The sequence below is a fragment of the Opisthocomus hoazin genome, chromosome 13 (assembly GCF_030867145.1).
Source record: "Opisthocomus hoazin isolate bOpiHoa1 chromosome 13, bOpiHoa1.hap1, whole genome shotgun sequence".
Classification (NCBI taxonomy): Eukaryota; Metazoa; Chordata; class Aves; order Opisthocomiformes; family Opisthocomidae; genus Opisthocomus; species Opisthocomus hoazin.
In genome coordinates, this window is record NC_134426.1 from 15409115 (window position 1) to 15425764 (window position 16650).

At 50.2% G+C, this 16650-nt stretch overlaps 2 protein-coding genes across 5 annotated transcripts in view; one reads left to right on the plus strand and one right to left on the minus strand.

Moving 5' to 3' along the window:
• The first annotated feature begins 5436 nt into the window (after nucleotides 1–5436).
• On the plus strand, nucleotides 5437–11914 carry PIK3IP1 (phosphoinositide-3-kinase interacting protein 1). Of its 3 annotated transcripts, none has more exons than XM_075434915.1 (6): nucleotides 5438–5573; nucleotides 5700–5816; nucleotides 5899–6015; nucleotides 7943–8128; nucleotides 8263–8326; nucleotides 10313–11914. In XM_075434915.1, the coding sequence occupies exons 1-6, from the start codon at nucleotides 5489–5491 to the stop codon at nucleotides 10518–10520; spliced, it is 777 nt and encodes a 258-aa protein (XP_075291030.1). In that variant the 5' UTR covers nucleotides 5438–5488; the 3' UTR covers nucleotides 10521–11914. The 3 variants fall into 3 exon arrangements, with proteins under 3 accessions (XP_075291031.1, XP_075291030.1, XP_075291029.1); XM_075434914.1 differs by having other exon boundaries at nucleotides 5445–5573; nucleotides 8263–8341; XM_075434916.1 differs by lacking the exon at nucleotides 5899–6015 and having other exon boundaries at nucleotides 5437–5573; nucleotides 8263–8341.
• Nucleotides 11915–12748: 834 nt separating this feature from the next.
• Nucleotides 12749–16650, minus strand: part of LIMK2 (LIM domain kinase 2) — a 32749-nt gene continuing 28847 nt past the window's right edge. For both annotated transcript variants that reach the window (XM_075434271.1, XM_075434272.1), the window contains exons 15-16: nucleotides 15337–15494; nucleotides 12749–14760 (exon numbers count right to left, since the gene is read on the minus strand). In XM_075434271.1, coding sequence (XP_075290386.1) covers nucleotides 14604–14760; nucleotides 15337–15494 — 315 coding nt within the window. In that variant the 3' untranslated portion in view covers nucleotides 12749–14603. The remainder of the gene's footprint in view (nucleotides 14761–15336; nucleotides 15495–16650) is intronic.

A 16650-nucleotide genomic window follows, 5' to 3' on the forward strand; every position in this document is an offset into this window, starting at 1 on the left:
GAAAGGTTTGGTCTCTGCTCCCATGTTGAATTACAAAGAGACCCATTACAAAGTGGGGCTCTGCTTTGCTCTTAGGTTGATGGCTCCAATCCTAGTCCCAAAAGCCTCCGTAGATACGAAAATTTACATTTGAGGGTTTTTTATGTGTACAAAGTTTATAACCTTATCGCCCTGCTAGGATCCCTAGTAGGGGATTGACATGGGATATATGGCTTGCTTATAGGGAGTGTTTGTGCTATTTAGATGTGGTGTATTTTCCACAGGAACTGGAAGTTTTACATATTTAAGTACAATTCTGTAACCTCATTATTTCCACAATGGAATCTAACTCTTACTTTGATAACATTCAATGATTCTTGAAGTTTAAACAGAAGAGTTTTGGGGTATCACTTCTGTTTGACTGTGGAATCAACTTCCATGGTGAATGAAGGATTGGTAGAAGGATATTTAATAGTCCCACCCAATTCACTGGACGTTAATTTGAACAGATATCAGAACAGAAATCTTTATTCTCTTTGACTCAAATCTCCAGATGTTTTGGTGCTGCCTTTTACGTGCTTCTTGTGTGCAGACAAACCATTATTTTTAGATGGACTTTTTCTAACAAGAATGAATGTTGGTTTATCTGACTGCTTAGCTTTGCTGGTAACTGCTGTGCACAACAGTGAATTAAGAAACACGAAAGCTACAAAGGTACTTTTATATCTTAAAACCCCAAACAAACGACACGACACATTCTGCTTTTCTTCCTGCATTAATGCTTATTTGTGATTTTCATCTAAGTCAGCACTACACATGTAGAACTGGAGAACATCTTAAGACCTTCCATGCATATCCCTCTTCATGATTCCTTGCCTTTGAATACCTTTCCCTGAGGTATGTATTGGATGCCTGAAGCTTTCAAAGCACTTTGCAGACATTTAACCCTTTCTGCCTCTCTGGTATAAGTAGTATTAACATGGGAAACTGAGACAGAAGCTTGCCTAAGATGAAACAACAAACCATTAAAAGAATTTAGAGTAAGGCTCCTGTTCTTGACTCAAAGACCTGTGTGTTCTCTAAGTAGATTACTGTATCTTTCAAAATAACTTCCCTTCCTCCACCCTTGAAAACGCATGCTCTGTTTTTTGTCAATAGCAGCCTGCGTCTGTAGGAGGAAAACAACCAGTGCAATGGGGGCTGAAGCATCTTGAGACAGCTGTACCTGCTTCCTAACAATAGTGCTACAGTTTTATGGTGTCTTGCTAGGAGATGCACCCCCTGGATAGCAGGTAAAAGCGGTGTCTGTGATCCGGATACTGACTTTAGAATGCTCCAGCAGGCAAAAGAGCCCAGGGCCACGATCCAAGGCGAGTGCTTTACAACAGCGGCAACGCGCCAGTGTGAACACAAGTGTCTGCGGGCAGTTGGTCCCAGCAGAAGTGCCGAGGGAATTGTGGAAAGGCACTGGGCAGTTCGTGACAAAAGGGACAAAGAAATGTTGCTGTTAGAGAGGACTCGGTGTGTGAAATTTCCTGAGTCAGTGACTGCCGAGAGTATTTAGTGGTGATCTCTCCATGCTAGGAGAGTGTAGCTGCAGTGCTTCTCCCCCAGTAAACAACAGGACCCAGATTGCCCTCCTGAGGCCTCTGTCCTTTTATTACAGCCCACACAGAAAGCTCCTCTGAGAAAGCACTTTGGGTTAGTAGAGCAAACTCTCTGAACCAGTCTGAACCAGTTCAAATCTCACATATGGTTGTTCTGCTTCTGCAGACTTCCGTGTTAGTCCTTGGAGGCTGGGGCTGGCATTTACTTAGCAATAGCTCATGCTGTCAGATTGAAGGGGGAGGGGAAGCCTCTCCTTGAGCATGTCAGCAGGGGGGTGCAGCAGTGCAAAAAGATACTTCTCTCTGTCGCTCCACGCTGACTCCTTTGTAGTGACTGTCTCTGCCATGATTTTGGGTTATATTCAGCCCTGCTTCATAAACTCCGCATCTGATCCTCGTATTTTTCTTCTGTTCAGATCGTTTCTAGGTTAGGAATAAAATGTAGTTGTTTCCGACTCCTACATCATTGCTTCAAGAAGGCTTTTTACAGGTGAGACCCTCAGTTATTTTAATGATCCAGACAGCGGCAGCAAAGGAGTAAAAAAACCTGCTTTTATTGGACTTGTGAGTACTTAAGAGTGTTTAGAAGCAGTTGATGCTTACAGTTTTTTTAAGCTTCAAGCACAAATTGCTCAAGTAGTCTGTTCATGGTGAATGAGGCCTCAGAGTGTACTACCTTCATTCTTGGGCATCGCAATTTATGAAGGAAGCAGAAAAATTGGAGAAGTGGCAAAATGGAATGAAAAAAGGTTTAGAAAAACTAGTTTTGAGGAAAAATGGGAAGAATTCTTTTGGTTTGCCTAGAAAGTAGAAAGGGAAAGTTACGGGAACATGGCATATGGCCTGTTCCAAGGAGGGCAATGGTCAACTTTTTCTATTTTAAGCAACCCATGTTAATTTGGCTAGGAAAGAATACTGAGACTAGACAACTGATTTTCCTTACTCCCCCACTATCGTATTTAGTAAGATTAAGTAATAAAGCGTGTTAGTTCTTTCGCAGGAGGTTAGATGAACTTTTGCCTGGGAAGATCTGAACATGCGTGGCTGCGGCCAGAGAAGAAGGGTGGGTTTGATGACTTCCTGCGCAGAGTCCTTCCAGAGCTAATGCATCTGTGGTTGCCTCCCTTTGCACAGCAAGCTGTGCTCTATGTTAGCTTCCTTGTGTTTTTCTTTTATCAGAAAACTCTCTGTACACTTTGAATTTTTCCACAGGTGAAAAAGTAGAACAAACAAACAAGAAAGAGCAGTTGACAGACAGGAGAGAAAAAAGTAAACAGCAGAAAGGTGCCCACTCTCAGCTGAAATTGCTTCACGCTGAGTTTAGGAAGGATGCTTAATGTCCCTTGTTCCTAAAAATAGGGTATGTATTCTCCTGTGAAGTGTTTGTGGATGTGTGGGTGTGTTGTGGCACATGTATGTGTATATACCTACAGACTTATACATGTAAACTATGTGAGGGTGTAGTTGCAGAGCTGTTAGCTTACTTATAGTTTGGGTAGTCACTTTAGAATCGAGTCCTAGGAAGTAATGTCAGGTTTAATCTCTCAAAGGGTAGCAAGAAGAGCAAACCCATTCCCAAACAGCAGAAAGAGCAATTGAGTCTGCCTTTGACAGCTGCCACCTGGCATCCTATTAAACCTAACTCTGTGAAACTGCCAGGTGTAAATCTTCCCTCGTCCTGGAGAAAGCTAGAGATGAAAGAGAAAAAATTATGCTTAGATGTCAGTCGTGGAAAAGACTTTGATCGTTACCATTAATATGAAGGTTTTTGCATTTCTCCCAGATTCCACATTGTCCTTGTGTGGACTAGAAACTCAGATTGTTTGCTGGAACTTGGCTGGCTGTAATGAGAAGTGCAAATTTATCTTGTTATATAACAGGAGAGAGAGAGTTGGGAAGGTCTGAGATTTGCTTCCACGGAGATTACTGCCCAGCCTGCAGTTCTTGGATGAGTGTGTACAGGAGGAGGTGCCTTCTGTGCAAGATGGCATAGAAGTATTAGTGTCATGAAATGAGCTAAAAGAAATTAATTGTACAGGTTGGCAGCCCTCTGCAAACTGTTTTGGACAGACTGTGCCTCTGGATGCATGTGTGGCCCTGCAGTTTCTGACTGAATGGAATTTGTCCCATAAAATCTGTTATGAAGAGCTATTACAAAGGCCTGATTCAATAACTGTTATTAAAAATTCTTGCTTACTCCAGTTAGCCTTGTCTTCACAGAGAGTAACTGGAGAGCATAAGGAATGCAGTAACTGAGCTCTGTGCAGACAAGGAGCAGAACGCCGTACAGCAGACAGCTTAGCTGGTGATGTTGGTCAGGACTAACACACAAAGGTTTGTTGTTTGTTTTTTTTTTTTACAACCTAGCTGCAGTTTTTTGAATCTGACGTTCTTAAACTAAATTTCCTGTAGTGTTAAATCGTATTGTTAAAGCGGGAATCACACACAAGTGCTAAGGCTTATGGTTTGATGTTCAGTGGTGGTGCTGCTTCATTGACGTTTCCCTCATTACCCCTCTGTCATGCTGGTGCAGCTGGGTTTTTGTGGCTGTGTTGTGGACGGGATGCAGCAGGCGGCCTGGCCGTAAAGGGTTTAAGTGCGCGTGACCTAGTAAGAAAAGGGCAAAAGTTGGGTTGGATCCCCACCTTGAGCCTGCTTGTCACACAAAGTGCCTGTAGCAGCCTCAGAGAGCACTGCCAGATGGAAAGATCTGGGAGTGGAAGGGAAGGTCCGCTGCTCCAGCCAGCGCTGCCCCGACAAGTGATTCATCAAACACATCCAGCTTCCTGGCGCAGAAACACTTGTTATGTGTTCAGTGGTTTCCATGTGATTTCAGAGCATTTTAAAAGCAGGGAACTTCCCTGTCCTGAGGAGGAAGGTTTGATTGTAGTTCAGTAACAGAAAGGAAGGGAAGGCACAAAGAGATTGGCAAAGGTCAGAAGGAGCTCTGTGGAAAAGCCAGAAATAGCACCTTATGCTGCAGGCCCGTGCCTTGGCTACAAACTCATCAGCTGGCCCGGGCCACCTTTGAGGGCTCACTGTCGAACAAGACCAAGCGTTCGGCTGCTTGTTTTCCACTGCTGTGAAACGCAAACGTTGCTGATGCCTCCAGATGCTCCTGTAGTCCCCGGCATTGCAGTACCTGAGTACCTCTGCCTGGCTGGAAGCAGCAGGGTTGAAAGGGCTGCAGCGAGGTGGCTGGGTGCCTGCCGTGTAATGGCTCCAGAGCGTTTTCAGACTGTTGACCTTGTTTCTTCGTCAGGAGGCACAGCTCTTAAGGGTGTGTGGAGGGAAAGGAAAGCAACCGATTAGCAGAGGTGAGAATGGAAACCTTTAATGTGGAGGCGCGGGGCTTCCGTGGCAGCGGGTGGCCCCCGCGCACGGTCTCTCTCCGCAGAGCTGAGGGAACCCAAAGGCTCTCCCAACCCAAAGGGCAGGAGAATGGAGTCCTCCGTGGTGGCTCTCCAGGGGAGACAGCAATTCGGGGTCTCCGGAGACAGGTGCTTTCCCTGCTGCCATCCGCAGTTCCAGGCCAGCTCCGGGCCGGCAGCCTGCCCAGTCTCTCCCGGCCCAGGGATTCCCCGCGGCTGCAGGGGACAGGCCCGGGGACGTTTCCCCCTGCTCCCCCCGAGCCAAACGGCCCGCTCCCGGGGCTCCGGGGCTGCGGACCCGCGGCGGGCAGCGCCGGCTTCCCGGCCGCCCCTTCCCCTTCGCCTCCCGGGGGCGGGCGGCGGCGGGCGCGTTAGGACCCGGCGGCTGCGGCGGCGGGTGCGGGGCGGGGGGGGGGAGGGAAGCGCAGCCCGGCGGTTGTTTACCGGGGAGGGGAGAGCCGGGGCAGGGCTCGCCGCGGAGCCGAGCGGCTCGGCCGGGTTGGCGGCGGCTGCTCGCCCTCCGCGCCGAGGATGCTGCGCGGGGGCCCGGGGCGGGCGGCGGCGGGCGCCATGCTGCTGGGCTCGCTGCTGCTGGCGGTCGCCCGCGGCGCTGAGGGTGAGTGGCGGCCCGGGGGCCCGGCTTCGCTGCGGGGGACGAAGGCCGGTCCCGGGGGGGGGGCGGGAGGGTGCGGGGGGGTGCGTGGCCGGCCCGCCCGCATGGCCCAGCCTCGTCTCTCCGCAGAGTGCCTCCGCGGCAACGGCGCGTCCTACCGCGGAAACCGGCGAGAGGCCTCCGGCGGTGCCCCGTGCCTCAACTGGCTGGCGGTGCGGGGCGGCCCCGGCGCCGCGCTCCCGGCAGGTGAGTCCGGGGGTCGGGGCGGGAGCGGGGCGCGGCGGGAACCGGCGGTCTCCACGCTGACGGCCCGGCCACCCTCCCGCAGTCGCCGAGGACCACAGCAGCTGCAGAAACCCGGACGGCGACGCCGCGCCCTGGTGCTACGTCCGAGGCGCGGCCGGGGTCCCCGAGCGCAGACCCTGCGACATCGCACGGTGCCCAGGTAGGAGCGGCCCCCCCCCCGGCCTGGGCACCCCGACCGGAGCCGTCCCCCGCAGGGAGCCCTCGCCTGGGTGCGCACATCTGCCTCCAGCTGTGCCCTGCTCCGCCCCCGGAGCTGTTCCCTTAGCGCTGGAAAGGCCTGTGCAAAGCCTTGTCGTCCGTCCGTGTCCCCCGGCCCCCCCCATCGCTATAGGGGTCTTTAGCTGTGTTGCAAAAGGCTGAGGTCTGGGCATCCAGGAGCTGCAGAGGTGTTGGGAGACCCTTGCTGTGTTGGGAGACTGTTACTGTGTGGCACGTCACTGCTGTCTGGACAAGTGTCCTGCTGCTAAGCGAGTGCCAGGGTGAATTTGGGTATGGATGGGGGGAGAGAGCTTGGAGAAGGTGAGAATTGAAGGGAAGATAGTCAGAAACACCCAAACACTGGATTCCTCCTGGATAGTCAGGGTGGGAAACGGATTGCCGGGAGAAGAACTGTAGCCAAAGCCTGTTTTAGGGAGAGGAGATACCGGTATTGACTGAGGTCAGAGTAGCCACTTGGGGTTTTTTAACTGTTTACTTATTTCTGAGACTCTCAAGATTTATGTGCTCCACTGTCCCTAGGGATTGCTATCCTCGCATGTAAACACTTTCCCCCACACATACACCCTCCTCTTTCCTTCACTTCGCTTATCTTTTGCCTGCATTTCCATAAAGATGGAGGAAAACAAATGTTCTGCTGCCAAGAGCCTTACTCAAAACAGTCCTGGAGCTTTGAGATCAGGAGAGTTACCTGACCTTTCAGCCAGTATACCATTTGCATGTTTAAGGGGTTTGGCTATTTTTGCGTCTCGGAGTGGGCACCTTCTGATTGTAGTCATGTCCTGCAGCTCCCCTTAGTTCCGCTTCTGTAGCTGACCCTACATAAAGTCACTGGGTGGTGCAGGAGACCCTGATTCCCTGTCTCTAGCTCCCCTTCTGTACTTCCATTTCACATTCCACTGAGGGCTCAAAATGGCTGCAGACAGAAAATCCACACAGAGTTGTTGCCAGCTGTGGGGTGAGATCCAGGTGGAGAGAGTTCTCAGGTGTGGATGCATACTGCGCATAGTATTTCCAAAAAGTAGGGCTTTTTTCATTAGGACAGGTAATAGATACCTACTTTCCACTGTCACAGCTTTTACTGTGCTACAGCTTCCATTTTAACTGTCATGAAAGAAGGAGCTACGTTGAAAATCTTTCAGTGCTGTTGATAAAACATCCATTGGGCTGGAAAGCAATGAGCATCCGTCCTCATGCACCGTTGTTTGGGCTCTGACTGAGGAGGAGCTTGCTATACTTACACCAGTCAGCGGCTGTGCTGCCTGACACGTTGCTCTGACTTGGCCTGTCTGTCGCGCTGAAGGAGTTTGCTACACAGCTGCAAAGAGGGGCTGGGTAAGAAGAATGTCCCCAGGTTGTTTTCACACCAGCTGGAGGCTCCTTCCGTCAAACCTACCTCTGTCAGGAACATAGAGGCAGAAGAGAGATAAATAGGCTCCTGGGAGATTCGGGATGGAGATTCTCATCATCTTGTTCATGTCTGCTCAGCATGATTGAAGCTGCAGCCTGTATATCGATCTATGCACTAAATGAAGTCATTGTGCGTCCCCTGGACTGATGCCCTGAGCCTGGGTTTCGTTCTACTGTCTGCCTTCAGTCTCATCTGTGGTGGTGCCTTGCACTCTTAGTTGAATAGTTTCGTGTCAAAGGAAAGTTGGGGGGGGAGTACATTTCTTGTCTGCCTTGGTAAGATTTCTGGCAACAACTGAAGAGGGAACAAGTGTTTGTCAGTGAACTTCGCAGGCAGTGCAGCGATACCAGTCTAGATCTGTCCCACTCACAAGGCACGTGTTGTTTTGAAGTACTGGTGAATGCTTTGTATTTTGTACGTCTCTTTTTCCTCTGAACAGATGCTACAGCTGCCACAGCCTCAGTCCCTCCAGCAGAGGTTGGTGCTTCTCAGGAGGCTGATCAGGTGTTTGAGCCGGCGGATCGCTTGCCCTCCCGGAGTGAGGCAGCCGCTGTGCAGCCCGTCATTGGGATCAGTCAGAGAGTGCAGATGAACTCCAAAGAAAAGAAGGACTTAGGGACACTAGGTACAAACCCAGGATCGTGTGATGGATCCGTTCCTGTAATTCTGACAGGATGGATTTGTTCTGAGGCTCTGAAAGCAGTGCTATAGCTGGATCTACTGCCTCTAATTTTGCCTCTTACTTTTCTCTCTTCACAGGGTATGTGCTGGGGCTGATCATGATGGTGATAATCATTGCTATTGGAGCCGGCATTGTCCTTGGGTACGTCTATAAGAGGTCAGTGGCTATTCTTCTTTGTCCAAAAGCTGGTGTAGGCACGAAGCAATGTATATAGAGCAAGAATGCCTGAGCACCTGCAGGCCCAACCAGATCCTAATAAAGGCAGGTAGAAGCATGTGTTTTGATGCATCACACTGTGCAAGAGTTTTGCTTGTCGCATCAAGGACAGAACTATTTTAAGAGTTAATCCCATTCTTCTCCAGTGTGGTATTCCGTCACATTTAATAAGTTTCAAACTGCCCTCTTTATTTTTGTTTTGTGTGTGTGCACACGTGCCTTGATATGGCTTTCTTAGATGCATCCGGGGGAGCTGAATTTCACAGAAGAGCTGGAGAGAGCAGATCCCAGCTGCCCTCACAGGAAGTTTCTTTTGTGATCAGGAAGAGAACAGTCCTCCCGGCAGGCCACCTGTCCCCCTGGTTTCTCTAGCCTAGCTAGCTTTAGAAGAAAAACAGTTGACAAATTCTTTGCTACTCGTGCATTCTATCCCATGAAGCTGAATATCAAGTAGCAGTGTTTTGTCAGACTAAGTTCATTTTACCAAAGCCCCTGTATATTTTAAGGTCAATGTTGATTCATGCTTAAGTAATGATTTGTTCGGACACTTCACTATGTTGGGCAAAAATGTCTCTGTAGCTCAGCAGCATTTGAGGTTAGTGGTAATAGCAAGCAGCTGAGTTGTAAGAGACAGGGCAGGATTAACAAATAGCAGTGAATGTCGCTGCAGCAAGTGAAGGCCCAGGCTCCCTCCTCTGGGAGGGTTTGTTCTGTATTTTGGCTGTTTGACAGCAGTCTGACACAACCGAGCAGAAGGAGCCCTTTCCCAAGCTGGGACATGTCCTTATGTAAGTGTTTATAATAAATGTCGACAGAAAAAAAACAGAGGAAGGAGTTTTACATAAGGGGCAAAACACAGAGCGCTGCTTGTCGAGGAATCTGATTTGAGGTGTTGCTTCAGAGAATGCTGTCTCGTGTGCTGGCAGGAACGGCAGCCACTGCTGCACGCCTGTAGGCAGCTTTGAAAAGCAGCCAAAAAGCTTATGTGCTGACAGGAAACCCCAGCAGCTCTGCCTGGTCGGGATCACGAGCCGCAGGAGGAGTGAGTGGTGCCTGTCCCACCTCGCTCCTGTCTTGCAGCGAGAAGCAATAGACCGATGTTGAGCTTTGTCCGAATGCAGCTTTGCTTCTTCCATCCCAGAGAGCTCAGAGCAGGGCTGCAGTGCAGGTTTACTGTCTCTCTCCTCTTGCTTTGCTCTCGAAATTTCATGTGCAAGCTGGCAGGTTTGGGTAGGTGTGGTGAGAAACCTTTAATCGGTTTAGTAGCTTTTGGTAGCTTATCTGGAGACAACACGCTATTAATGCCATCCATTTTTAAAGCAAGGCAGTTCTTTCTCAGTACAAATTACAGAGGTGTTGCCTCCCTTAGCAACAGGCTGAAGAGCGAGGTAGGTTTGAGGAGCTGGTTGTGGTATTAAGTTGTTTGCTGCAGCCACAGAAGGCAGGGCCAGCTCGGAAGTAAGCTTCAATACTTTCAGTAATCGCACCACCTGCGCCATTTGTCTCTTATCAGATGAAGCAGGTTTCGGAAGCTCCTCTGCACAGCAGTGGGCTCTGCGCTGTCTCACTGCTCCCCTGCGCCTGCACCAGGCAGTGCTGTGGGACTGTAAGATCTAAGGAAACATTTGTCAGCTCCATGGTTTGAAGGAGAAGCCTGGCTTTACAGTCATCATTGAGCTGCAGCGATGTTGGTGAGGGAGGGACAGACTTCACTTGGCTGTTTGTTTTTCAAAGGTGCTCAGATGGGGTCCTCCGCTTACAGCAGGGAATGTTTTGGGCCCTTCGTATGCAGCTGAAAGATCTGTTTCTTAAAGAGCAGAGTCCCTTCTTCTCTATCACCTTTACTGAGACTCTGCCTCGAAGCAGCGGTGCTCACCCCATGCACATATGTGTTTGTTTTTTTTAATCTAGGGGGAAAGATCTGAAGGAGAAGCACGAACAGAAAGTTTATGAGCGTGAAATGCAGCGCATCACACTGCCACTCTCAGCGTTCACCAATCCTGCCTGTGAGCTCGTAGAAGAGAACACGATCGTGGTGCACACTAACCAGACGCCCGTGGAGGACACGTGCGATGGTGGTGGACCGCTGATGGGGCAGGCGGGTACTCCTGGTGCCTGAGCAGCTCGGGCAGGAGCAAAGCCTCCAGCTGTGAGTGCGGGGGTTGCGTGTGTTCATTTCTACTTTGTTTTCTTTTTGATGAAAGCCAGATGAAGGTGATGCAGAGGGACAGAGCGATGGGCTATTCATCATGATCTGTTTGAGGGACACCATTTACTGCATGGCCAGCTGGGGACTGGTGTGGTGGGCCCCGCTGCTTCCTCCCACCTATCTCCATGGTGTGCCAAGGAGCTGGGTGGGATGATGGGCCAGGCTCACAACTGGCCACAGATCCTGTAGCCCGCAGTATGGTCTTGGCTTCCTCTTTTTTTGTTCCTTTCCTATTTAACGGTGTGCACTGTTACTTAAGTTTCAGCCTGGAATCCCAGGAGGGAGCAGTACTGCAGGGACTGAGGGGAGTTTCACGCCAGACTTAGCTAGATAATTACACTCTGATTATAGTTCCTGCCTTTTTGCTTTAGCAGCTGAGAGCTGGATACACTGTCCAGAATCCTGCTACTGGATGAGTTGTTTTTCCAAGGAGGAGTTTATCTGAGGGATGGCTTTGGCCAGGAGCAGTATCTATAGCCCCAGTGTCAATTTGAAAAAGCTCTTCTCAAGCTCTTGACAAATCCAGGTCTTCCAGGGCTGAGGCCACATCTCCATTCCCCTGTGGTGCTACATGCACAGCCACAGTTGTAGGTGTGCAGGTGGTCTGTGCCTCCTGCTCGCTCACGCATATCAGGAGACCAAAGGCCAGCAGTAGATAGTTGTGAAGAAAACAAACTGCCCTTCAGTTACCTACAGCAGGTTGAGCACTGAGGACAGATAACATCCTCTTCCGAATTCCCGTGGCTTTCTAGAGAGCCAGCTCTGGACAGAATGGCCAAGACAGCTGTGGAGGTCACCCCGGCCACGACGCAGCAGCTCTTCTCTAAGGGCAGGACAGGGCAGCTGCTCTTGCAAGATCCCCAAGTTACACATGGCACAGCTCCTGGCCTGGCCTCCTTCACACACACTCAGCTTGTGCAGCAAGACTACTTGCTTACAGAGCCTGGCCCTATTAGGTTTTGTAACAACTTTTATTAGCGTTTCAGGGGGTCTGGAAGGGTTGGTTGCTGCAACGTCTCCTACATGGCACTGAGGCAAGGCCAGTTCAGGGAAACATCCGTCCCCGCCTCCGGGGATTCAAGCCATTCAAGTATGTTTTCTAGCCATCTGCTTTATAGCTGTGGGGCCTAACAGGGAGCAGCACTTGGCAGCAGGGGTTTTAGTGTTAATGTTTGACTCAGAAAAGGGAAAGGTTTTATTTTTAAATGCCTTTGAATACCATTTCTTTGTAAAATGTTTTAAATACCTCATGATGAGAAGGTGCAGATTGTGCTACCTTGTATTAAAGCTTACAAGAAAAATGCTCTGTGTGGACTGTGGCTCATCTGTACGTTCCTCCTGCCAGAGCAGCAGCCTTTTGCTTGTTGCAGACTTCGAGAAGGGAAGATGCTTACTTCAGGTGGCCAGGCCCAAAGGTAAATCCCTACAAGCAGCGCCTCTGCTCGTCAGCACTGACGAGGGGCATGGCGCTCATCTCCTTGCTGCCAGCAGCTGGTCTTGGACTGGGACGCTGTTCCTGAAAAGCAGCGGTGGCTGTGTGAGCTGTGCTGACTAAGCAGGCTGGCCCGTGGGAAGACGCTGTCAGTTACTGCCCCTTCCTGCACTGACGCAGGTCAGTTCTGCTGTGGTGCTGCTCAGCAGCCGCTCCATCCCTCGGGGCCGTGCGTTGGAGAGCACGATGGAGACGGAGCACAGCAGGTCGCAGGACACAGCTAGCATTTTCGTTCAGTTGTTGCCTTAACAAATACCCCATGACCTATGTATTTCAGAGTAGGAGGTTTCCAGGAACAGGCTGTATTTTTATCCTGGTTCAGAAAAGGAGAATGGAGAGAGACTCCACGTTCTGCTGACTCCCGTCCACCCTTTAAAAAATAAACAACAAAACCCCAGCCAACCAAACTTGACAGCTTCTTCCCTTTCCATCACTCCAGGTAAATATTATTACAGAGCACTTGCACTGCACCTCTGTAGTTCTGTAAATGGGTCACAGCCCTTTGGCTCAAGAAAGGGAGTTCTAGATGATACGTGATCTGTGCAGTTTTGATGTTGCCGTTTTGCGACAGTAGAAACCCGAGAAAGTTACAGGCACACGCTTTATGTAACACAGAGACAACAGCATCTTGTTTTCATAGCATACATTTACTGCTTTTTAATTTAGTTAGAATATGGAGCTGTGCAAATCACAGTTCATAAACCCCACCCACACATCACCCAGGACTCCCCCCTTCAGGGGTCCCCTCACAAACCAGCCTGGGAGGGGGAAAGAAAGGGCAAATCCTATTAACGATCCTGAATCCACTGGACCCAGTTTAGAGGGGCTCCTCCACTGACTCACAGCACAGGGAGTCCCCAGTGTTTCTAAAACACCACTACGCAGACTGAAAACATCCCCTCCGTACGCACGCCTTTCATCAGGTGATGGCTGGTCCCATGTCGTTTCACGTAACGCTTTAAACTCATGGGCAAGGGGAGGAGATCAAAGTAACAGCAAAGACTAACACCAATACCCTACCATTCGATACTGAAGGGAGGGGAGAAGAAAGGAGCACACTAAAAATCCAGTTAAACCAAGATGTTTGTGAAACTTAAGAGTGGGACTTTGAGCCAGCTTTTTGTTCAGTTCTGCCAACCGCATGAGCTACTGCAGCAGTAGCTTTCTTCCTTCTCCCACCAAGGGAGGAAGGAGAGAAGTGCTGGAAGAAAATACACCCTCACCCACCCCTCCCAGTGACTCCAAGCACTTTTTTCTCCCCAAAAGCAGGGAATGACCCTGAGGAAAGTTTCTGCTTGGAGAATCAGCTCGGGTGCTGCAGCAGCAGTTGCAAGGAGGGCCTTCAAAGGGAGCAACTTGCACAGCCTGCAGGAAAGGATGAGGTAATGGCAACTGAATTATTAGTTCTGCAGCTGCCACTCCTGGGAGGAGGGGACATTCTCCAGCGCTTTTCTGTCATGACAAGTCCATCCTTGTAAGTAACCTCGGGCATGTATCCCTTTGCCATTGTCCATGTACAAAGTCTGAGCCACTTCAGACATTCGGCTTTCTGAAGAGCACCTTCTGCCACCCTCTCTGTCACCTCATGTCCACAGGCCAAGAGCTGAAGCAGTGTCAGGACTCCAGGGATGTCCATCCACGGCCAGTACCCAGTGCAGTTCTAAACAGTCCGGTTCAAATACTCTCACCTAGGTTGAGGTTCCTGCGTGGTCAAACTTGCTGTGCAGGCTCTGGGTCTGAAGACGCTCAAGTGGCTCATTCGCTGCCTGCCTTGTTCACTATCAGGAGAGGCAAGCAGAGCTCAGTCTTAGTGTTTCTAGACAGGCTTCTGGAGGTATTCAGAGACGGATGAGAAAAAAAACCCCACAAAACCAAACCAAACCAAGAATTCATACATGCCTCCCCGTAGACAAGGTATTTCAGGAGAGCAGCCCAATTCCTGGGGCTTTTCACTCCCTCCCCTGATGCACACCGGAGGCCAAAATCTCAGTGGGTTGTTTTGGGAAACACATGCACAAACATACACACGCGTGCTGTCCTGGCTGCCAGCTGTCCAGTTACCCCAGCTTTCTGAGCAGGGCAGTCAGCGGGAGAAGCAGTTCCAGAAGTGCTGGTCCTTGCCCAGGAGAGTCTCCTGTAGTAATTCCCTCCCCGGCAGACAGGCCAGGGTGGCTTCACAGCTTGCAGCCAAGTTCTAAGGCACCACAGTAAAGAAGCCTGAAAAGGCCAGAGAAACATTTCTCAAGCCAGAAAAATAGTGTTGAGCAGCTTTCCTAGGTGCAGTTGGCAGGAAACAGCCCTTTTTGCTTCTGAAACATGCCAGAAATCCACAGTGAATCAGGATGTCCAAGAGGAGGGGTGTTGGGTGGGGAGAGAGAGGCAATGCAGCAAACGCACAGCGTGGTGCCCCGTTAATGCCCTGGAAGTGGCTGAAGTGCATCTCCCTCCCCGTCACTCAGCTCAACTCCAACCCAAGTGGTGCAGGCAGCAGGACAAGCTGACTAGGTTGTGTTTTCAGGTAGCTTGTCACGGTTCAGTCCGTACTGCACACTCACGTCGTGGTCCAGCTCCTCCAGCTCAGACGGGAGGGGGATGGCAAGTTCTCCCAGGTAGAGAGAGAGTGCTTCAAAGCAGTCTTCCAGCTTGGAAAATGGAGGCCTAGAAGCAGCAGTGAGGAAATGTGAGTGGGAAAGAGGAAGCAGAACAGCATCTGGAAAGGCTGAGCCAGTCATCCATCCAGGCCAGTGTCCCATGCACAGAGGTGTGAGCAGGGACACGATCCCTCCCAGTTCAGCTTCCAAGACTGCAAAGATCCCATCTGTCTGGGCTACCTGTTTCTACAGCCATTGACCAGGGAGCTCCCGCTCTTTTGGAACCCACTCAGTATCAACACTGTTCTGAAACTACCAAGTTTCACAACTGAAATCAAATGAACTATTCGCCTTTCGGAGCTGCTGCCCAGAACTGCCCCTGCTTTTTGTACACGAGAAACTCTGAACGATCACTCCTCCTTTACCCTCAGAAACTGTTTCTGAGATCTCCACCATATACAGCGGTCTCTCTCCCATGTCAATGAGTCTTTAGTCTCTCCTCATGTGGAAGCCTCTGAGCACTCCCACAGAGGGCTGGAATACAGCCCTCCTCCACCCTCTGTGCAGAGCAATCCTTCCACCAAGGGGATACAGATACATCCTCCAGGCTTACAAAGAGGAGTCCTCCAGACCCCAAACCTACCTGCTCTCTGGTTCCAGTCTGCAGCAAATAGCAGCCAGAGGGAAAAAGGCTGGAGGACAGTCAGCAGGAACAAACTTCTCCCAGAACAGCTTGACATTAAGGCCAAAATCCAGTGTGCGTGGGAGACAGTCCGGGTCAGCATAAACCTGGCCGATGATCTAGAGAAAAATGAGAGGAGCACTTAACACTCTGAAGCTGTTGCTGTACTTAACAGGGAACTTCAGCATCGGACAGAGGCTCCTTCAAAGTATTACAGTGAAAGGGAAAGAGCAGAAACACTGTTTCTCCCTTCCAGTGGGGCTAGCTGCATGCGGCAATGAGCAAGGCACTGCATACAGACAAGCTTCACCTGAAACTTTTTCAAGACCTGGTGATGTGCCTGCTGTTGTGAAGGAAGGCCCAGACGCCTTCTCTTTCTCCTCAGGGTCTCTCTGCTAGAAGATACAGGATGATGTGCACCTCCCAGAGAGCTCAACAGTGCCTCACTGCTGGGTCAGCTACTGTGCTGTATGCTGCTGGGGATGATGCAGCCCTTCCTGATCGCAGGTGATCAACATAACCTGCATCACCATCCCGTCTCTTCCTTCTCACACAATCTTACCACTCCACCAGCAAAGCTCCTCTGTCTATGGAGCCTGTCCTAAACAACGCTGCAAAGGCAACAGCACCACAAATTCTGAGTTGCTCTGTTACTGGAAGCTTCAACCCCAGCCACGGGGTAGGGGTGGAGGGAAGAGCAACCAGCCCAGGAGGTTGCAGGCAAGAGCTGGTGGAGGAAAGGACTGGGTGGAACAGAGAGAAGCCCTGCCCCAGCACTTAGAAGTCCCAGTGCTCACCACCTACCCTGCCAAGGTGCATCCACCACCTCCAGCATGAGGGGTCTTGAAGCGTAATAGGGGAGAAGGAACCCACAGTGAAGAGCTGTGGGGTGATCTGGACTCAGCCAAGGTCAATGTCAATACAAACTCTCGCATGGGGAAAAGTATTCGGTTTAAAGCCTCATCTGGTATCACAAAAAGGGTGTTATTTATAACCACCCAAGGCTTTTCTATGCCAATAACTCAGCAGGACAACTACATCCTGTAACTAGACAGTGGAAAGCCCATTATGTGTTTTGGCAGGGTTATTTCCTTATCTGTTTGAGTGTGCAACTTCTTTTTTTAGCATCTTTATTTTGGCGACAAGGAAAATGTTCATATGCTACTACCCCTTTATTTGTCCTTTTTTTCTAGATGAAACAATTGTTTTAATCCTGCATACAGATTTTTCACGTTCCTAAATCTATCACTCACAACCACAACATTCTCTGAGAGG

Excerpts from the sequence above, each read along its gene's own strand:
- PIK3IP1 (XM_075434914.1), top strand. The coding sequence starts at position 5,489 with ATGCTGCGCGGGGGCCCGGGGCGGGCGGCGGCGGGCGCCATGCTGCTG. Across the intron at positions 5,817-5,898 it reads CGGCGCCGCGCTCCCGGCAG|TCGCCGAGGACCACAGCAGC; the intron begins GTGAGTCCGGGG and ends ACCCTCCCGCAG. Across the intron at positions 8,342-10,312 it reads CTTGGGTACGTCTATAAGAG|GGGGAAAGATCTGAAGGAGA; the intron begins GTCAGTGGCTAT and ends TTTTTAATCTAG.